The following is a 23333-nucleotide window of genomic DNA, read 5'->3' on the forward strand; positions in this document are numbered from 1 at the left end:
TATTAGATTTTGTACTTCATTATTTAGGGACGAAAATACTTACTACGCATTTTTAAATCCACTTAGTCAATGTATATCACTGCCAATAAGCATACATTATGCATTTTTTGACACACTTTTAAGTCTGCCATTTTAAAAAAAAGGATTCGTCTGTTTGTGACGATTTATATATCAATCGATATCCTGACTAATTACAATCGAAAAGTATTTTGTAATCAAATATTGTACGTGATATACTTTCTGAGACATTTGGGTTCAAAACCTAAGAAAAGGCTTAGAAATTTTCTTAACAGGATCACTAATAAAAGTGTATTCAAATATCTCAGAAATTATATCACTAACGAAATGGTAGGTTGTGGCTATGTCAAGTTCCAAATATGTATGTTGGATTTCTTTTGTTGTTATTGTCATAAAAAGAGCTAGCAACAAAACATCCTAAACACTTATTAAAATTCAATCAAGGTTGATTCATGTCGCATATATTACTCATTGTTAATCAATGCAGGCATATCCTACCTGCCTGTGAATTAGGTAGTGAAGGTAGGTAGGTGAAGTGAAGGTAGGTAGGTGAAGTGTAGGTATTAAATCATAAAAATATTAGTGGAATGATAGAAGTATCAATGAGTGGAATAATAAATAATATAATGCATACCTGTTTTTTTATTCTACCATTGCACTAACACATATAACACGTGTTTCATCAATCGGCTAACTGAATTATGTAGAAAAATATTTTTGGTATACTTAATAATAAAGTAACAATTTTGACAACTTGATAAATATGTATCCACGATTGTGTTAAGAGTCTTTCTGCTTTTTTTTTTTTGTTTGCGAGGGGGAAACCTTCAAAAGGTACCCGGTGCCGTGGGAGCGACACAGGGTTATGTGGGATTTTTACCGCACTAAAACCCCCCGGTGGCCTTTCTCTACGTTGCCAAGAGGACTCCGGGATCTCCTACGGAACGCAACCGGAGTCCTCTGAACGCGTCGCCCCTTCCCCTTCGTTGTAGAGTCTTTCTGCTAAACAGATGATCATAATACAATAATAATACGTGACGTGATATGAATCAACTTTGAGAATCTTACGTCATCAAAATTTAAGCTCTCTTATCAGCTGTTCAAAGTTGTCCACCTATTTAATACTGGTTGTGATTCCTGTTTTACAAATTAGAATAAATACGATTCTTTCCGGCGATGCTTACTTTATACGTCTATTTAAAAATAATAATAGAAAACGAAATAAAATGGTGCCATTTTAAATGCTTTTTTTATTTACCTGTCTCCAATGTTGATTTTTTTTTGTTTTCTTCTATGATTTTTTATTTACAATACTGAATACAGAAAATTTTAAGATAGTATTATATATTATAGTATAGTACATTTTGATAATATTACAACAATTTCTCAGGCATATGGGTCTTTTCAAAATGTTTTGCCTTTACTGCTGGGTAATTCGATCCGTGCTTATTGATACAAGACCGAATCGATGTACCTTGATAATCTTATCCATTACCATTCGTATAGATTTTGATTTCAGTAAAAATAAAAGCATATATATGTTAATGTTGTTTTAATATTATTTTATGTATAGACTAGTATCGAAAGTACATTAAAATAACATAAAATATAAAGTAAGTTTATAATATATTAAGTATATATATTTTTATTTTAGTATTGAAGGTAGCTTAATACGAAGAATCAAACTTGCTGTGTAGATTTCTGAAACCAAAAAATAAGAAGTTTTGTTAAAGTTACTTACATTGATATTGTTGGCACCTTAGTCTAACAAATGCCTACGTCATAGATGACGTCACGACTTACTGGGCAATGTCCAGTGTACCATAAATTCTGTTTACGTCACACTATAAAAATTACCTTAAACTTACTGAGAGTTTGTTATATTACATAATATATGTGTATAGTTTAGTGCTCCTGGCAACATCTAAAGTTTGCACCTCTTGCAAAATTTGAAGTTTTGTATTCTTGACGATATTTGAAGTTACCCTTAGTTAGAATTAAATTAATTTATACATGGTATCTATAGTTTTCTATTCTTATATGAGTCAGCAATTATCTAGGGTTGATAGGGCGGCAATGCCTGCTTACCAGATGGACTGCACCTTTATACCTTTATACCTTTATGTTAAAAATACTAAATACACTACTAAAACTAAGTAGGTACTTGCGAGTTAAACCTGTTAAATACTCAACGCCTTCCAATCAACGTGTATATAGCCGTAAACCGAGATTGGAGCTCAAATGTCAAACTAGTCGAGTGTATTACGATATTCCTTTTACTGATCAATGCAACCGAAATAAATCGAAAGTTTCGACACTAGACGCTTTATATTTTATGATCCTTCTACAAACATTTAAAGATTACAAAATACTGATCTTAAACTAATTGTGATACTATTTTACTTAATATTGAAGTAGGTATTAGCAAAATCCCATTTATTGATCGCTTTCAAAATATCTTGTATCAATCATCTTCATTAATCAAAATAATTTACCATCTACATTAAAATTATAAATAGCACACATACTTTTGCTAGTAATATTGTTTTCAATCCGTTAAGTAACATATCGATACCTTAATTCGCAAATCAGCCAACTCCACTTTTTGTCCAAATGTTTTTTTTAATTTATTAACCGACTTCAAAAAAGGAGGAGGTTTCTCAATTCGACCGTATATATATTTTTTATTTTTTTATGTTTGTTCGGCGATTTTTTCACGATGCCGCGAGCGATCGACAAGAATCATACACCATTGTATGTGGCTAGTTTCACAGGGGGTCCCATTTCGAGGAAATTTGAAAATTTCCACCAGTTTTCCCGGAATATTGGAAAAACCCGATTTCATATAAACTTGAATAAGTCGAGTATTTCTTAACCAATTTCAATTTTCTTTTTTTCATATGAAAGGGAGTTTCGTTGCGGTACTTTCCTACCTTAACATTAGTATGCTCTGATGATTAGAATTTAAGTTATGAGGTGGAACTCATCATCACTACCCCTGCTTTTTACATATTTTATGACAACTTACCTTCTGCCCACTCAATTCTCATGAAACTTAAAATGAACATTGAGTATCTAGGTTAACATGATATGATGGAATATTTGACCTTCAACTCTTCAACCCTGGTAATGCAGAAGTGCCTCCTGCCTCAACCATACAAGTTAGGCATTTGGAACTTATGGATATTTAATAAAATCGATAAGTTGAGATATATGATGGAAAATTTGACCTTCTACTCTTCAACTCTGATAATGCAGAGGTGCCTCCTGCCTCAACCATACAAGTTAGCCATTTGATGCTTATGAATATTCAATAAGGTTGATAGGTAGAGATATATGATGGAAAATTTGACCTTCTACTCTTCAACTCTGATCATGCAGAAGTGCCTCCTGCCTCAATCATACAAGTTAGGCATTTGGAGCTTACGAATATATGATGAGGTCATGAGTAGAGACATATGATGGAAGATATGACCTTCAATTCTTCAATCCTGATGATGCAGATGTGCCTCCCATGTTAAGTATATAGAATATACATTTGTTGTAATGAAGTTGCTAGACAGAGACATATGATGAAAAATTAGACCTTCAACTCCTTTTTCTTTTCTTAACTATTGAATTAATTATATAATATATAATTAATAATATTAAAATAATTGAAATAAATGTTGGTTTAGTACATATTTCTGAAGTCGGCGCTCATATTAGACACGCTGTTTACGCTGTTATCAAACGAAATATATTGAGCGCCGACTTCAGAAAAATGTACTAAACCAACATTTATTTCAATTATTTTTTTACTTTGTAGTGACATAGAAGTCGGTTTTATTTTTTTGTTAATTTTTTTTTTTGATATCGTTCAACGCCATTTACTATCAAAATAAAAAAGAAATCATTTTGACAAAAAGTGGAGTTGGCTGATTTGCGAATTAGGTATCGATATGTTTAGTCCATTAAGTAATAGATAGGTACATTTATTTTGGGAGAACTTAGTGCGACTAGGCAATTGCATAATTCTGTAGCAATAAATCGAGTAAAATTTATAAAGTAAACAAATATGGACGACATACGACATTGCCCACAAAGAAAAGGAAATTATAACACTGCTATTTTCGTCCCACAACTACTTGTCTATATTTTCTTTACAACACGGTCTTTAAATAATCGGACGAAACACAAAATTCGATTTAGATCTCTCTCTTGAATATTACGGATTAATTACCTTATGTCTCGGTCATTCAACGAGGACAAACAATATTTAAGAGCTCGAAGTTGATTTGCTAATCGTATATTATGCAAGAAATTAATAAACCGTCATGTATCGGGCGACGTGGTCTAACTTGTAGTATGCAACTTGTTTCACTATAATATACTCAAAAAGTGTCAATCATATTGCATATCACATATGAATTACTCGAAGATATAATCTAAATTCACATACAGCAACTGTGACACGTTACGACATTGTATTATGTGAACTTATATGAATGGAATGAAAGTGTCTGTAATATCAAATAAGTTCAATTTTAATGAGCTTATTACCATATTCTAAAAATATTGTTTTAATTGAAGTTACATTTTCCTGTCTGTCTTAATCTGTCTGAACGGTTGAGCCTATTTGGATAGGACATTAAAAATAAATAACTAATGACTTAATAAAGTAACAAAAGTAAGATTTCAACCGAAAATATTTAGAGCTCCTGCATAGAAGTCGATAAATCGTATTACAAGTTTATTTGCTTACATCTTTTTTCACAGTCGACCAGCAAAAAGTGCACAACGAACTGTTTTTATATTCGAACTCGTTTTTCTGAAGACACGGTTGCTCCAGTTCACCTGTAAGAGACAAAAAATATAAATTCTTCACGTTTTAATCTTTTTATTGTAGAATTATTTCGAGAATTATTTTTTATGTATCAAAATTGTTTTTTTTATATATTGGGCGTGTAATAGGTAATTAATAAATATGTATTTATTTGGTATTAAATAAAATGCTATGGACACCATGGACACCACTGAAAATACTGAAAAACGGAAAACATAGCGTCCTTTTGCGATTAGATATAAAAATATGGATTTATATAATTTTAATTCGTAAAATAAGCTTCTGCGTTTATGTAGTTACACGATACGGATGTTTTTGTTCGCCTTTGCCGCCAATGTCTTACACTCGAAAAAAATAAGTATCGATAGATCAATACAATTCGATACATATTTAAACATTATGTACTATATTATTCACGTCCTTATATTAATTTAAATCTGTAGAAGGAAATCTAATACAATACTGATGAGTTTACCAGTACTAAATTATCCACGTTTTATACTTATTGTATTAAGCCTGTAGGAAAAAGGATAATACTGATGAGGTTACCAGTATACAGCTGATTATCCAGATGCGTGATATAGCTGCCGGCGAGACGCAGGATCTCAATCTTGCTGAGTTTTCTGTCAGGCGGCTCCGTCGGTATGAGAAGCCGCAGCGCGTTGAACGCCATATTCACGCTGCTTGGGAAGTCAAAACGGCATGTTATTACAATATATACAAATAAAGACGTGTTTATTTACAATTTTGTATCGACTAACACTTTATAAGCTCATTCATTATGTGAACGATGAAAACATATGTACCTACATATACTTAGAAATTGATTATTGAGAAACTATATAATAAATTGGTAAAATAGTATCAGTAGTTAAAATAGTTGTCTGTTTTTGAAAAAATGGCTTATTCGAAATTTAATTGCGAAGAACTTTTTATTTCATCACAATCGGCACAGGCAATCAAAATGGTAAGAAATTTTAAAAGTATTTTATATCACGGCGTGCGTAAATTGACGTTTTACGCACGCTTCGCGTGCGCAAAACCCCCATTTCCGACCCCGTAATATAAAATTTTATACAACACGCGGACGAAAAATGTTTTTCTGACTCGTGTGATTGCAGTCCTCGCCTGCGGCTCGGCCTGCAAACTCACACTTGTCAGAAAAAAATTTTTCGTCCTCGTATCGTAATGTACTATTTTCTTTATGTCGTTTGATATAACTTAAAGCTAGAAATAGAAGACATACATACAATTTCATTACAGTATAAGAAAGATAGAACATATTTAAAAAAAAAGAATTTACTTAAGCACAAATAAAATACAAGGATTTAATACTAACTTTTGCGTCCGATCTCTCTCGCGGGCATTTGCTTGACACCTCTGTTTCGCTGTTGGCACCGCCTCTGTATTATTTTGAAATGGGACCACGGAAAAATGTTCCCAAGTCTCTTCACTGTACTGGTAGTTCGAAAAATTGTCCATACTTAAATTTTTTCACACTAATGTTGAAAACTGTTAAAGTTTTTAACGTGGAGTATGTAGATACGAACTGTCTTAGATAATTCCAGTGTAAGAAAGTGGGTTAAAGTTTCAGTTCGGATGTTGAAAGCGTACTAATCCCTGTGCGTGTTGGCCCACTAATAAGTCCCGCTGGATATCGTTATGAAGGAGTCATTTAGGAAGAACAGCGCGCGCCACTGGCCCGGCTCTTAACCGATAATTGTATAAACAGATGCCTCCCGACGACACAGGCCCGCACTTTGAACTTCCGAAATATATTTACACGATAAATTTTGTAAGTTTTTAAATTAAATAATCTTCAGAGGTGTTTGTACATTGTATTATTTAATTTGGTATTTTTTGATTATTTTTCTCTAAGCCAACCAGACCAAGACTCTAGACCAATATTTTTTCCTTAGTGATGTTATGTAAACCATTATTATTGCATTAAATTCATTAATACTCTAATTTGTTCTAAATTACTGACATACATATTATCATTAATATGAAAATCTACTAGAGAATGATGATAATATCCCGACTGTTCAAATATATAGCCTATGTCATTCTCAATTTAGACAAATTAAGAATAATCCAATCACACCATGTGTTAAAATGTGCGAAAGAAAGCGACATAGATACATAATACGGAAAAAATAAATAATCCGCTGTCTGGTATAAAATTGTTACATTTTAAATATAAAATATATATAATATAGAGACGGTTTAAGTCCGGCCCTGCTGTGGCGAATGGCTCAGTTGTCATCAAGAATGTAAAACGCGGAACTCTCTGTTAGTTTAAGTTAACTGCTGCAATAAATACTTTTAACGTCTGCGATGATTTGTCAACTGAGTCTCCTTGTGTACCCAGCTTTTTGATGTTAGCTATTAACAACGTAGTAATGAATTAGTTAGAAGAACAGAAATAAATTAACGAACACAAAACTTAACTTTAGTTGACATTGAGTTGATACCAGTGTGACAGCTTAGTGGTTGTTACTCGGCCTCTCGATTGTGAGGTCCGAGGTTTAAGTCCCAGGTCTGAGTTTTCGAGGTAATGTGTTACAAATTAATTATCACTTACTGAAACGGTGAAGGAATACATCGCGAGGAAACCTGCAGACCTGACAGATCTTAAAGAAAACGGTCTCAAAGGTACGGGTATGTGAAGTCTACCAATATGCTCATGGCCAGCGTGGTAGACTTTAGGCCTAATTTTTCTCATTCTGAGCGAAGACCCGTGCCCAGCAGTGAGACAGTAATGGGTTCACGAGTTGATACCCGGGTTTTTTTTTATAATATAGGAGTAGCAGCAAGCATGAAGTCCACCTTATGGTAAGTGGCTACTGCCGCCCATGGATATCTGTAATTAACCCCAGATAGGATTAGATATTCCTACCTGAGGTCGGCCACAGATGCGCCGCTACCCCTGAGGACTAAGCTGGAACGCCTCGGAAAAGTATGTCTCTCTTGCCACACCCTTCAAACCAGAACACAGCAGCGCCTAACACTGCTGTTATTAGGTAGAAATAAGTGTGGCGGTGATGCCGGAGTCGAACCACATAGGGTTCTACCATCTTTGGTACAGGAGTTTCTTTTATTATTTGGTAGTGTTTGGCATACTTTAAAGTTATCAATTAAAAACGTGTAAAACATACAAAGACATGTATGTATTTTCTTTCTTCTGTTTTCAGGATAGTCAAATCTAGAGCACTGAGCGAACACGCGTATTGTTTCTGTAATCGGTTTCAGATAAAACGCCTGTTGTATATGAGGTTAGTTACAGACGTCCGAGAGGCGGTGTTTTGTTAAGCGTGCCACTAAGACCAAGTAATGACCACGACCGCTCTAACAAGAGTGTAACGATTAAGAAGAAGAACAGACGTCCATGGACAGCAATAGCTTCTTGCCGTCATGTGGACTAAAACTTATTTGTAAATTCAATGTCATAAAAAGTTACAACTTTTTTATTTTATTTTTATCTGTCTATTTATTTTCGTAGTAAATTATTTACAATATTAACCTAATAGAAATACAAAAATTATTAATAAAACAGGATTTAAAATAGTTATGTATGAAAAATAAATTAAATATAATAAGCTTCATCCAAATTGCTGTCCTTTGGTAGAGTCCCCAAAACGCAGGCGACATTACCTCGTTGAATAGCTAAGCTAATAAAAGTTACATATCCAAGTACTTAAAAAAGGTCAAGTATATACTCGTAATTACCTTGTACTACATATGACATAGCTTCCAAATTACTCGTATTTCTGATAACGTAGGAATCTGATTTGTGTAGGCATTCAAAAACTTGAAAAACCTGAACAACAGCTTCAGGTATTTCAAGTTTTATTTACCGTTTACCACCTTAAATTCCAAAACCAATTTGTATCTACTTTATTATCGCTTGTTTCATAATGTCCGTGTAATCCCTAATTAGCTCCTTGGAGATTATGCAACGAATCGTCGTCAATCCTTTACTGTCCCAGTAGTGGGCAGGATTCTCTTCAATGCGAAGGAAGTTTAGGCTATAGTTCACTCTGGTTAAGTGCATATTGGTAGACTGTCAAAGTTTACCAGTAAGCACTTTGAAAACCATTTTCAAGGACTCTCAGGCATGTAGGTTTCCTCGTGATGTTTTTGTTTGTCATTAAAACAACTGATAATATTTATTTAAATGTGCATAACTTTGAAAAATATCAGAGGTTCGTGCCTGCGATTCGAACCTCGAACTCCCCGATTGAAAGGCAGAGTTTCAACAATTAGTCCATCACCTCTAAATAATTGGCTAGATATAGGCAGGTTGCTTAAGTATCGAATAAGACAATAACTGAGTTTAATCTCTTCAAATGGAACTAAACGACAAAAAATCTAAGGAAAATCAAAAACTTCGTCAAATACTTAATCTGCATAACTGTAAGAGCGGCCCTAAGTTCCATATTCGCGTCCCAAGGGAGAATGGTTCCGTGAGAACCTAGTAAAGCTTAATTGGTTAAATTATATGACCGGGTTCTAGCAAGTCGTTTGTATTCATTTGTACGTTAACGAGCTCAAAATAAAAGAGGGCCACCTCCGTGGGACTTTGGTGGGCTTCTTATTATATTTTAGTACTTATTATTTCAGAATGTTAATGTCGTTAAGTGCTATGCTAATTTATAGTAATAAATGAAAGAATTGGAGTTTCTGTTTGTGATTTTAAATACATTGCATTATATCTATATTCCGATAATAATCTCGTTTTTACTAAAACGAGCGGATTTACATTTTTTTACGTATTAGTCTGAATATACGTGAAAACTAATCACTGTAGCAGCCGAATTTGTTTGTCAAACCGATTTTGATGTAATTTTTATGTAAATGCTTTTAATGACATTAATAAATTTAGGGTAGTTTGCAAAATAAGGGGTAGTTTACAAATTAATAAATGATTATGATTATGATTAATAAACTAATTTTATGGTAAGGAATGCTCATAGTAGGATGCAAATGCGTTTTGAAAGTTATTTTTGTCAGAGACTCAGCTTAATTAACCTTTTGGTTTTATATTTGTTTAGATGTTATCATTAATTTACGATTAACTTTAACTTTAATTAAAAAGTCGAGGGTACTTCAGTAACTACTTGTTGAATTTTCGCTTAACCCACAATTAATAAGTCTGAATAATTTGTAGTAAAAAATAAAAAATCGACAATAGAAGTCACAGGTCGTTTCGAAAAGAAAGATCGGCTTAAGCAGAGGATTGTGTCTATTGATTTTGCGAGCGACGTCACGTCCCCTCCATGGATCCGCGGCCAACCGGCGCAGGCGCACCACGGCCGAGACTTTCTCCTCGCGAGTCGCGACACCGGAGAAACGGTGAGTCGCACACACAACCGCGCGCGAGTCGACCGCCTTGGCGCGACAACACTTCCGCGTTCGAAAATCGAACTTACACCGCTTTCGCTCCGTAAACAATTACCGTGCGAACGATTCGTGTTTTCAAATATTTGCTAACATTGCTGACACTACGTGGCGCCGACGGATTGATGATGCCTAATTAAATTAGAGGTGAGTTGGCCTTTCTACTGTCCGGTGTTAGACGATGACATTCGATGATAAGGTGGGCACTGCCTCGTGGTGAACGCAAGGACGCGCTGGCTGCTTGCTGACCGCCGGACGAACCGTTGTTGCAACTGATGTGCTTGATATTTACCCAACTATCTTTGTTTTATTCACATTGCGTAAGCTTACGTGAAGTAATAATGAGTAATTCAAGTAAAACCTTAAATATTATTGATCGTGTAAATAAATCTTTGTTGTAACTGAAGATTGCATGCGGATATTTAATCCTTCCGTAAGTATGCTACCGATATGTGTTGTTTTTTATAAATGTGTTAATAACCGGATAATATTAACTCATGGTAATTATATAATATTGAACTTTCTTTTGCTGTTTTTTTAATAGTTTATCAAACACAAAAACAATAGTAGGTATATGATGTAAAGAAAAATGAAATCGTGACTAACAAAGTTTAATTTGAAAGCTATCCCTTTTTTCTTAAATAATTTTATCATAATATTCACGTGATCTTAGATGCCTATAGCATAATAACCAGCCTGATCTGACAGTTACAAGAATATCAGCTGATTCGATGCGCCCACATATTGTAACAAAAAATCTATACTAATTATACGGACAAGAAATCGATTTGCTTTTATCGCTACAAAAACTTCAAAGCTTTTAAGTTTTTATTTACAGTTAAAAATATGTTCAAACAGTTAGGTAATATTTTTGCATACATTACATGGTTTAATTATATATGTATCTTTTATCTTAGTTTATTTTTGCCCAAGCTTATTGATTTTAAAACTGAATATTAATTTTTAAGCTAATTATAAAATAATAACAATTCGATCTAGGACTAACAAAAATTTAAGCCTACCAATATAACATGGAATCCAAAACTAAAGAAATTTAAAAACGCTATGTTGAAAAAACTACAACATTTCAACGACAATAATTGTAACAATAAACGATTAACTTTTAACTACAATAAAGATGTATAAAATTAACAAAATCGTGATATCCTGCTATCAGTTAACTGCAAGTAGCTTGCACGTGGCATGGAAAACCAGATGATTCATTCAGGATCTGTCCGCGAACATCCTGCTAAAAGCCCACTATAACGCTTAGCACATATTTTATTAATGATTTAGTCTTATGTCACTGATACTCCTACTACTGCTTTATAAATATTGTGTTAAGCCGCTGTTACGATTTGAAGGTCAATAAGGGACTTACACGAAATGTTTCAACTACAGGGGTAACAACTAGCAACAGATCAGTGGATAAGCCTTCGATCACTAATAAAAATTAGTTCCTATTAGTGATCGAAGAGATAAGTTAAGGTAGGACTTCTTACATCATTTGTCATACAATAAAGTGTTCTTTCCTTGGCTACTTAAATTTATACACATAATATTTAAACAATATTTTAAAACACGACAATAATTCAAAACGTTAATAAGGTAGCCGAAACCCCCGTAATTGTTGAATTCCATATACCTGATCGATTACTACTCCGACAAACAAACATACGAGTACATAATGTATAAACTTAAATATCATGTGCAACACACATCCGTTAACGCAAAAAATAAACACAATAACTACCTATAACATTGTGCTTACACCTTGAAACCTACATTAAATTGACTTCAATAAATGAGTAATAAACTATGCGCACAAAAACTGATCCTTGTAATAATTATTTATTATATAACTATTTTATAACAAGTTCTAATTCTAAATTGTAAACGCCGTAAATACTGTAAAAATGAAAATGTAACCTATTCTTGGCGGGAAGTATATATTGATAATTTAAATACGGCAAGTGAAGTAGGGCTAATCGACGCAGGGCTAAAACAGAATGAATTAAATTGCAAGCTTATTTGATCGTTTTTAAATGAGGAACATCATACATGTTTATTATATTCAAGGGATGAGTTGCCAATAAAAAAAAAACAAATATAAATTAGAATTAGCCTAGTGACTAGAAACTAGGCCTCTCAATCTGGGGGTCCAAGTTCTGTTTTTTTTTTTTGCGCAAAACAGTGACTGAAAAGTTCTTGAGAAAACCTTTACATCGGAAAATGGTTAAAAGAAATCTTCTTAAGGATGCGTGAAGTCTACAACCCACTCTCGGTGGATCTGAAGTGGATTGCACTTGACCCCTCACTCTGAAAGGAAATGCGTGACAGCAATGGGCCACTAATGAGTTGACAATGATCAGATTGCCCTGCAATTTCCAGCGTACAGTATTACTACAGCGCCGATGTTATCCCAACTTACCCCTACTCCGGACATTTCCTATTTATCGTACTTATAGCACAAAATATATCAATGTAGTAAAATTCAATAGTCAGCGCGAATACGTCACATAAAAACGTATGACACCGTTATGCCTAAATACCTACTATACTACCACAACACTTCCTTGTTATGACTATTGTTGCTAATGTTTGTAAATTTTTAGATTGTCTTCGTTTGGCATACATTTTTTTTACCTGAACCTGCTAATCTAGATTCAATAAATAAGAAAAACTAATTTAAGAATATGAAAAAGAAAAATCGCTATAAATTTTTTTCGTCACAGGGAAGTAACGAACGAATATGTAATTCTTGTGATATTAAGTACTGCCACCTCTTAACCAACTTTAAATATTGTTTGAACCCTTCGTTATTCAACTCGAGTGGCACCACGGCCACACCTTTTTCTGCTTTATAACAGCAATTTGGTGTTCTACACTTACTATAGGAAAGTATTACATAATTTAGTAACATAGCTTTGAAATTCGTCATAAGGAATTTCTTTGGGTCCATTGACTTCAACATGACCTTTAGCTGAACAAAAATCATGTTTAATTTTAGTAACAAGTGCATTGTCACCTTCGAGGTCTTTTGTCTTAAATGAATTAGCAAAAAATATAAGCAAATAGTTTAAATTGTAATGCGAAGACAATCTATATACTATATACGTTTAGGTACTTATCTGTGACGAAATGTATGACGTGTAAACGTATTATGATTCGATCAATTCGATTGTAATCTTTATTGAAAATTTGAGATTTTTTTATAAATACCACTAATGTATGAAAAGTAGCAAACAAAGAGAAAAATTGGCCAAGTGCGAATCAAACTCACACACGAAGGTTCCGTAATCCGTAAACCGAGTTTATATTAATTTTTAGTATTTTTTATCATATTGTAAACGCATTGTGAAAATTCGAACTGCCGATCTATTAAGCACGGTTCAGTTGAAAACACGGCGAAAAATAGCGAAAAATATTTGAATCCTAAAAATGAATTGAGTCACTAAGGTGTTAGAACATAATAAAGAAGTATTTATAGTAGGTAATCCAAATTAAATACGTCTTTTTGTTTAAAACAAAAATTAGGATGTTGTTGATGTAGAAGTAAATTAACATTTTATAAGTAAGCGCGTACAAACACATTCTTGAGTATTGATGTAATTTAAGTATGACTTTAATTTTAGCTTATTCAGTAAAAACAAAATAAATACGAGTATTATTTGACAATCCGCCCAGTACCTACTTGCTTCTAAAATATTACAGAGATAATCTGTACGACATAACAAGGTTCCCTTTAAACGGTTTACTTTTATACCGTTACATCAGTTTTATAATCGTAATGAGAATCACATTATTAAAAATCATGAGATAAAGCCTTTTCTCAAATTCACAATTTTGGTTTAAAATTATTGGATAAACAGTTTCTAAAAAAAAGTTTCAACTTAAGCTGTAAATATATATTACATTGATTATTGAATAAAGTGTAAATCTTCAAAATTAGATAATATTAACAGTAACGTAACCAACCTAACATGTATTTGTTTATAGGTCTGTGAACGTCACTATGCGCTATTTTCACAAAACTAAATAGGTATTGTCAGGGGATAAAAATAACTACAAATCTCCATATTATAAGCTTTATTTTTACATTAAAGTTCCATGAAGGTCCTTTTCAATTTTCTTCCAGATTTTGCAGATTAGCTCTTACTAAAGTTGGTACATAGAACCAACTACTAAAAGAAAATGCATATTGCTCTTATATTTTGCTATTGTGGATCTAGCTTTTAAAAATCCAAACAGACAGTAAATTCGTAATTCTTTTTACTAAATAAGTAGGTATTATATCTTACTAAGAACTTAATTAGTATTGGTTCTACTCCTGAGTTAGTATCCTTTAAGGAACTACATACTTCGACAGTGTAACAGCAAAATAACTACATACTTGAGTAGTAAATCTCTTGCTTAGGTCATGTGCTTATACGGTGATGTATGTGCGTGTGCACCAACATGGCTATCGATGACTTTAATCGTTTCGGATTGGTCCACGGTTGCCTTCGACTGTCGAAGATATACTTAGTCATTAGGGCTTCAATTATGTTTTGTTTTATTGTTTTATAATTTTGATTTTTGTGGTGTGAATAAGATACGGTTAATAATGCGGATTATCTTCTGGGAAATCCCGAAAGAAAATCCGTATTATATACATAATATTTTGTTGCGATCTTAATGTATAGAAAGGATTTTGCATTAAACATACTTTTACGTGATAGATGACAATAACAAAATTTTATTTCAAACAACATTAATAGGCGAATTGAAGCCAAGTCTATTAATTATATTATAGGCAATAAGACGTATTACAAATCAAATTACATTATTACGGTAATTCGGTGTTATTACCTGCATCTAACATGGTACTTAATCCAAGTAACATGAGTGACTTGAAAATAACTCAATTTAAGTCATACAGTACCTATTATATACTGTTCTACACATTTTACTCATATATTACCTAAGTATCTATATATTAATAACTTTCAATTGAAGTTGGTAAAAGCCTTTGTGGTTGAACTCCGCAGGCTCCTAATCTATTTCTGCCTAATAACTTTGTTAAGGGCCACTGTGTTCTGGTTTGAAGAGTATGCTTAGGGAGATGGACTGACGTATCGACTGACCTTACTGTAATCTTAACGGAGATGGATTAGAGATGTCAATGGAATGTCATCAGGTGGGCTACATCATTATTACCTCAATATTATTAAAATAATGATGTTCACATTAACTTATTTATAAGTAGATCAAATATTGAATGAAAAAAGTATATCATACAAAAAGTACATCTTCATCATCAACCCATTACTGTCCCACTGCTGGGCACGGGTCTCCTCTCAGAATGAGAAGGATTAGGCCATAGTCCACCGCGCTGTCCAAGTGCGTATTGGTAGACTTCACATACCTTTAAGATTTTTTATAAATCTCTCAGGTATGCAGGTTTCCTCACGATGTTTTCCTTCACCGTTTAAGCAAGTGATAATTAATTTCTAATACGCACATAAATTTGAAAATCAGATGTGCGTGCCTGGGATTTGAACCTCGGACCCCTCGATCGAGAGGCCGCGTTTCTTAACCACTAGGCTATCACTGCTGCTAACCACTAGGCTATCACATCTAGATTGATCTTATTTCACAATAACGACACGAATTTATGCAGACTGTTCTACACTCCGAACTAAATTACAGTATTACTAACCAAGCGATTGCTAATAAAAACTGCCCATTCGAAAAAGCTTGTGTGATTAGATAAACGCTTGCGGTTTTTATTTTAATCTATTTCGCGCGTCGGTTGTGCAAAATTGAACTTTTAAAATAGGGATGGCGAAGTTTTTCAGCAAATAAATTTTTAAATCGATACTAATCGAGAACACCAGAACAATGTGTCTACTCCCTTTAATATGATAAAACAAAGAAGTGCTGTGGCACTTCTGTGGAGGTGCCACTACACTTGTCAGAGGACGCCACGTTCATTAAATTATGATTATTTAGCAGTTTTAGTTAACGTAGAATTACTAATTAGGCTAGATTGTTATTAATATAAAGTACCTTATTACTGATTTGGTACTTTATACAAAAAAAATCGCACATCGGCTGTGCAAAATTAGACATTCAGAATAGGGATGGTGATGTTTTCAACAAATCAATTTTTAAATCGATATAAATGTAACTGAAGAATCGGCCTATAAAAATATCGAATACCTGATTTTTTGGGAAATCGATCATCAATTGATTGCTGCTTAGCTGCTGCTTAGGTATATCAGGATCGCTGAAAAAAATATTATTTTCTGCCAAGAAATTAACCACTAAAACAATAAAATACAAATTCATAAAAAGACGCAGTCTTCTATTTCTTTTTTCCTTTTAACATTCTAACACAAGAAATCGATACATTAATAATCGGCCACATCGTCATCCCTAATTATAATCTATTTCGCACGTCGGTTGTGCAAAGTTAGACGTGCAAAAACCGATGACTTAACGCGTAACGAAGGCCAGTCTCAGTTCCTTAACTGTTGACCCACTAATGCATGTCTTATCTTCGCTATTATGTTCCAACACAGGCAGTTTGTAAGTGTGTAATTAGTTGCAAAAAGTATTGAGATCGTAGCTAGGGAACTCCATCTCGGGAACCCGGATCTCTGGATCTTACTTTTAAGTATAGGTTTATCTTGAAATAATCATTTTTAGAGATTAATGTTGAATCTTGTAGTGTATGAAAAGGCGATTTTTATTTATTACTCTGTCTTCATTAGCTCTTTTCAATTCCTGGATTATTCCGGGATCCCGGAGTGAACTGTAAAGTCCCGGGATTTGAAACGAGAACCGGGATCAAGTCATTTAGTCATATCGAACCTTCCCTACAGAAGAAGGGAGTATCGTTTTATTTTATGTGCCTATGTGTAGCTGTTTACCACTATTCAATTTAAGTTTATCATTATGTTAGCTATACTGATTCATAAAATTTACTAAATGTGCACCCAAATAACCGTTTACGTTTATGGTAAGTGATCATCATAGGATCATAGCCCACAAGTAATCAATTTTTCAATTTAACTTAACATACATAATTTGAAGTGTAAGTGTCTGCCTGTTTAGCCTTGTTGAAAAAATATATACCTGATTGTAAAGTATTAGGTACTTATTGTGTTTTTAATTCTTTCTTCGTATGTATGTCAGCTTTATTTATTTATGTAATGGATCATACACAAAATTACAAAATACAGCAGTTCTTACAGAGCTTTCGTAGACTTTTTAAATACTTACGTCTTTGCAAAGTTTTAATCTTACATACCACATGTTACATTACATATCAAATATACATAAAACATTTAGACACATGTGTACATATAACTTTTTATTGTGCCATTTATACGTGTAATCCTAATAAGGTAGATATTACTGGGCCGTCCAAATCAGATTGTTTTGTAAGTCGGCCTCGTCCACTCAAATTATGGGTCAAATTCGCGCGTTGCCTAACCAACAATTATACATGACTGCCTATTATTTTAAACAATACTCCGAGGCTATATTTCACTTTTGACTTATCCGAGGTTCTTCATCATACTCAATTTGAATTTACTATTTACTTACAAAATGGTATTTTGTTTTTTAGATTTTATAGACCTGTACCACTATTCAATTTAAGTTTATTATTGTGTTAGCATACTGGTTAATAATATCCGCCACCAGCGGACTGTATCAGAACTGATTGGAAATGTATGGGAAATACGTAAACAAATACAAAAAAATGATTTTTGTAAAAACGTAAAATCTCATAAAGCTATCACTTGCTAGACGGTGAAGGAAAACATCGCGAGGAAACCTGCATACCTGAGAGATTTATAAGAAAATGTCAAAAGTATGTGAAGTCTACGCACTTGGCAAGCGCGGTGGACTATGGTCTAATCTTTCTCATTCTGAGAGGAGACCTGTGCTCAGCAGTGGGACAGTGATGGGTTGATGATGATGATGTGTAGCTTCTGTCCGCGATTTCATACTTGGAAATGTAGTAATGTAAATTGAGATGACTTGTTCGATCATGTTGATAGAATCTGCTATTACGACACACATGATTCACATGTAAGTTCCATGTTAGGTCATGATAGAAGTACTCGTATCAACAAAATATTTCTTGGTAATTTGGATGAGACGATTATAAAGTTACTTTATTTATAAGACATTCAATTCATTATTACATGAAAGAAATGTACGTAGAAAATTCATTCTATCATTTTTTACATAAGAACACACTTTACATGCGTAAAATGTACAATAGCATTAGTCTCAACTGTAAATTGTCCGTACCGAATTCCTTAGTACGTTGACCTGTTATTATTACTAGTTATTCGCTTTGCTAGTTTGCTGAATCATAACAATTTGCAAGAAAGTGAGTCAAAGAACGATGAATATGTTGATTTTTGTTGCTGTTAGAGATTAAAATGTGTATTTTTTTAATAAACATAAACGGCGTAAAATATGCCGTCATTGCTGCAGAACAAAAGGATAACTCTGTAATATTTTATCATAATATGTCTACTGAAAAGATATATATCCCTGTATTGTGGGTGCCATGAACACACACAAAGACGAATACACGAAAACCTAGACCCAGAACAGATATCTCATTTCATCATTGAGATATCTGTCTGATCAGGGATCGAACCCGGAACACCTTGCGCGTCAGACCGGTAAGGTGACCGCTCCGCCACGCGGGCCGTCAAATATGAAAAATGTTTTCTCAATTCTATTACGTTATTGTTTTATTAATCAAATACTACGTTCTTACAGCACTTGAATTTTTACATCTAACCAGTCAACTATCAAGTAACAATGTCCATGTTGGGTGACTATGTAAGAGCGAATGTGATTGCACAATGGTACATGTGGGCCAGCGCTCAGAACATCTTTCCGACCGACTGATGTCCTTGCATACAATAATGCATGTTTACTCAATTTTTAAATAAAGATATTTATCAGAAAATCTTTTAACATGCGCCTGTGGTTTTATTTTAGTATTATACTAGTCAGAATGGTGGTTGTATTATGTACTAAGTATTGTAAGATATACAAATCTGTCTTATATTTGTAATCCTTTATCATATTGTTTGCCTCATTACACTGTTTATTTACGATATAATAAAATATGTCAATTAAATAACGTACATAAATTAATAAGTTAACTTATACGAGAAAATTTCCTATATTACAATTATTACAAAAGTAATTTTACAAGAAAACTTGTACTTTTTTACTGTGATGATTATTATTTAATCTATTGTTTAGTTAACACGGAAAATCTATGGACACTCACGGATTAAACCATAATTTATTCTGAGTTTACGGAAAATTTAAATTATCTAGAAATTGGAATAACTATTATTTTTATAAGAAATTGCCATTTATTACGTAAGAAATAATCTTCTGCATTCGAACAAGTGGTGCTTTGTATATTTTTATCCCGAAGATCTCATAAGAAGTATAAGACAGCCATAGCAAAGTTTAGCGTGATATTCAATTAAAAAAACGTATGTACCCATCTGAATCTATGTAACTAACCGAAGTACCTACCATTCCTACATATCATAGAAAAAAATCCTTATTTATACTTACCTATCAAAGTACTATAGGTATAACAAGTGTTTATATAATAATCCTGTAACGGACTCCATAATTAAACGTTATATACGCTCGTACATACTTTTTACTTAGCTTGAAAAAATCATGTTCAAATAAACGAAAAATTTATCCACTTACATCGTTATATTTATAATTTATGTAAGAGATACTTGACTTGACTCCTACTTATTGACCAAGTCACAACAAACTGCATATTTAAATCAGGTTCGTTGTACGATCAAGTCGTCCACCCACACTGTTGGCAAGTACTATTCTAGGCATGTACTATATCTGTCACATGTATAAATTCTACAGCTGGGCCATTAATTGTACGGGTTGATCGAGTGAACGTCCCTGCACGGTTACAAATAAGTTTCGACACAATAAAACAGTGGTTTTCAACTTGGTCGCGTTACTCTGGGGGATTGAAGTTTCTATAGGGATCGTGGGGGATCGCAAACTGAAAAAACAAGAGAAAAAAGAAACATTACCGTACAAAAAGATTACTTTACGAATAAAATGTTGATTAAACAAGCAAACAAACGCTTTCTACACTCACAGCCCCATACTAGGATTCCCTGTGTCGTGGGTGCTATGGACACACACACACATAGACAAATACACAAATACCCAGACCCAGGAACAGAAATCTAAATTCATCATTTGGATATCTTTCTGGCCGGGAATCGAACCCGGGACCCTTTGCGCATCAGACCGGTATGGTGCCCGCTCCGCCACGCGGGTCGTGATTAAGAAATTTGGTAAGAAATATACTCAACTGATGCCTAATTTACAATTTGCTGTGGACTGTATACACAAATTTAGTTTGTTGCATATTAAATTACAAGTTAGCGAAGGAAACGAAAAGCTCACGAATATTTTCACATAATTATAGAGGGGGTCGTAAAGGAAAAGGTTGAAAAACACTGCAGTAAAAGGTAAACCAAATGCTGTATATCGAACATTTCCAATATACCAAGAGTCATGGTCCAGCAAATAATAAATGAAATGAAGCGATTGAAATGTAGGTAGAATATATTAAATATGAAACAAATGTATGTCATAACATTCGTTGATACAATGATCGACTTGAAGGTTTATAGAGCTACAGTTGACATAATTTACGTAAGGTCTGAGCTCTTAACGAATATGGCATCATAGTGTCTGTTCACACGTAAACACAACCACAACACACGACAGCGACAAAATGTCAGCAAGCAGTGGTTTAGGTTAGGGTTGCGTTGTGGTTGCATTTTGGTAACTACAAAAACGTGTGTTTATTATAGAGAAGCCAAACTATAATGTACAGCGTCGCATGTGGCTATGGAGTAGTTGCGATATGGTCAATATCGTTCACACTGTTGAAATGGACGGCAAAAAGTGTTTCGCGAATTAAAAACCATGCATTTTCGTAAAAAATTGTGCCCGTCTACATTGGTAATGTTTACATGTGAATAGACACATAGAAGGTACATGTTTATTTAAAATTATATCAATGTTATGTTGGCGATATTGTTGCGCCTTTTAAGGTTACGTCAACGAGTACGTGATAAATTTTAACTTCTTGAAATAGATTCTATTATAAATGTATTTTAATATCAACATCTTAACAGAAGCAGCTGTTCTGTTTACGTGTTATGTATAGAATGATAGGTATGTATTGTTGTGCGAGAATTAAATCAAATTAATATAGAATCGTAGCGTTCTACAAGTAATTGTCGCGGAATTTAAGATCGCGTGAACTGTACAGCGTTCATCGACCTGCGTGATTCGAGACTGTTGCAACTGTCACTCAAATCATACGGAGTTGTACAATATACATATGAGACTACACGATTATACCTGCAGATTTACTTATAACAAGTTTCAGGTGAACCATTAGTAACTTACATCGAATCGGATGGTCTATCCTGCAGGATGCAGTTGTTATTTCCAAAGTCATACTTCTGTTGACGCGTTTGGGAAAACAGATCATTTATTTCTAGTAAAACATATTTTTAACGTAGGACGAACTTGCGTGCGCCGATGTAACACATATTTTACTTATAGTATTTTATCATATATTGGTGATTTGCTCACTAATTTTTAAATGTTTTTTTAAATTGATTCCGACAAACATGTTTGACTTCTTACGTGTATGCTTAAGTACAAATATACCTTTTTATCCATCCATTTTTGTATATTATCTATATACTTATATACATATTTTTATTTGTTTTGAATGTCCTAGATTTTATTCACTCAGTTCCTCAGTTACCCTCAGGGCATTTTAGCAAGCACTGATTAAGTTGTCACATTATGTAAGTGTGCAATTATTACGAGTATTACAATTTAAGCTCAGTAACGCTAATAGAACAATTCAAACTACCTAATAAGACCTCTAAGGCTGTAGTTAACGTATTGATGATGTAGTTAACCTGCTATTAAATGGTACATGGAACAAATTTGGAATTCAGATTATCCAACCCATACGTATTAGTCCCACACAAACATTGTATAAATAGGTACCATACACTTATACCCGTTTATAAAATGTTAGATGACTTTGTTGTGATTTAAAATGATTAATTATCATAATTATTCAAGCATAAGTTCGATTTTAAAATTGAACGTGAAGGCGCTGTTACCATAGCTATATTTTATGACTTCGGGCGGTTTGATTTATTTAACCATTAAGAGTTAAAACATGCAATCTAATGTATGCAATAAGTCATTGAAATTTTGTACGTAGTACTTATATTACTTTTGTTTTGCTTCTTTTAACCTATCTAATTATAAAACACTAATGTAACTATATAAAGTTATATTTAAAATTCGCAATATTCATCAGAAAGCCGTTAAGCTTTACACAGCTTACTTTATATACTTTTCTCAAGGGTATCCAGGTTTTGAAAACAAAATCCCGGATGCACATTGTAGGTAGACCATAATGATTATCTTCTGGTTTTCATTGCAGATTTTTCACGATGGCCAAACACTGCCAATTGGAGCTGGCGCTCTTTCTGCTCACCGCAGTGCTCATACCATGCTTTGGCGATCCAGGTATGCATCAGTACATTTTCTTAAATTACTATATTTAAAAAATACTACTTCTAAGTACTAAACAAGCATGCCGTCCACCTAATGGTAAGTGGCTACTGCCGCACAAGGACATTCGTAGTCAACCACATATAAGATTGGCAACAAAAAGTTCTACCATCAAACAACAAATCATCAAACATCGAACAAACAGGACAATCCCACTCAGAACGGAGGCATGGACACTCTACATACAAAACAAGGATGTGAACTGGTTACAGTGGAGTTTCCATTGTCACCGCGTATCCTCGTCTGATCGGTCACGATTTGCTGATCTGTCTATTACTGTTATTTATACTGTTACCAAGCGATATTATGCACATAATGCATAAGATTCATAGTTAACAATTTTAACTGTTTTATTATTCAATAAACATACATAAGCATAAGT

At 33.6% G+C, this 23333-nt stretch overlaps 2 protein-coding genes across 4 annotated transcripts in view; one reads left to right on the top strand and one right to left on the bottom strand.

The window, feature by feature from the left end:
• Nucleotides 1-4474: 4474 nt before the first annotated feature.
• Nucleotides 4475-6753, bottom strand: LOC140757466 (transcription factor 15). Of its 2 annotated transcripts, none has more exons than XM_073093191.1 (3): nt 6183-6753; nt 5393-5523; nt 4475-4854 (listed from the first exon to the last, which is right to left on the bottom strand). In XM_073093191.1, exons 1-3 carry the CDS (start codon nt 6323-6325, stop codon nt 4751-4753), a joined length of 378 nt encoding a protein of 125 aa, XP_072949292.1. In that variant the 5' UTR covers nt 6326-6753; the 3' UTR covers nt 4475-4750. The 2 variants fall into 2 exon arrangements, with proteins under 2 accessions (XP_072949292.1, XP_072949291.1); XM_073093190.1 differs by having other exon boundaries at nt 5393-5526.
• A 3435-nt stretch (nt 6754-10188) lies between these two features.
• Duox (dual oxidase) overlaps nt 10189-23333 on the top strand; it is a 56495-nt gene continuing 43350 nt past the window's right edge. For both annotated transcript variants that reach the window (XR_012103982.1, XM_073093189.1), the window contains exons 1-2: nt 10189-10390; nt 22821-22906. Coding sequence is in view for 1 of the 2 variants with exons in the window: in XM_073093189.1 (XP_072949290.1) it covers nt 22831-22906 (76 nt within the window). In the remaining variant the exon portion in view is untranslated. The remainder of the gene's footprint in view (nt 10391-22820; nt 22907-23333) is intronic.

Source organism: Epargyreus clarus, unplaced genomic scaffold (genome assembly GCF_041222505.1).
Source record: "Epargyreus clarus isolate Ecla_fem2 unplaced genomic scaffold, WU_Ecla_fem_2.2 ptg000004l, whole genome shotgun sequence".
NCBI classification, from domain to species: Eukaryota; Metazoa; Arthropoda; class Insecta; order Lepidoptera; family Hesperiidae; genus Epargyreus; species Epargyreus clarus.

What these genes read in the sequence shown, in the direction of transcription:
- LOC140757466 (XM_073093190.1), bottom strand. Translation starts at nt 6,325, where the DNA reads ATGGACAATTTTTCGAACTACCAGTACAGTGAAGAGACTTGGGAACAT. An exon ending in GAGAGAGATCGGACGCAAAA is followed by an intron (nt 5,527 to 6,182) that starts GTTAGTATTAAA and finishes TGACTTCCCAAG; the next exon opens with CAGCGTGAATATGGCGTTCA. An exon ending in GGATAATCAGCTGTATACTG is followed by an intron (nt 4,855 to 5,392) that starts GTAACCTCATCA and finishes TGTCTCTTACAG; the next exon opens with GTGAACTGGAGCAACCGTGT.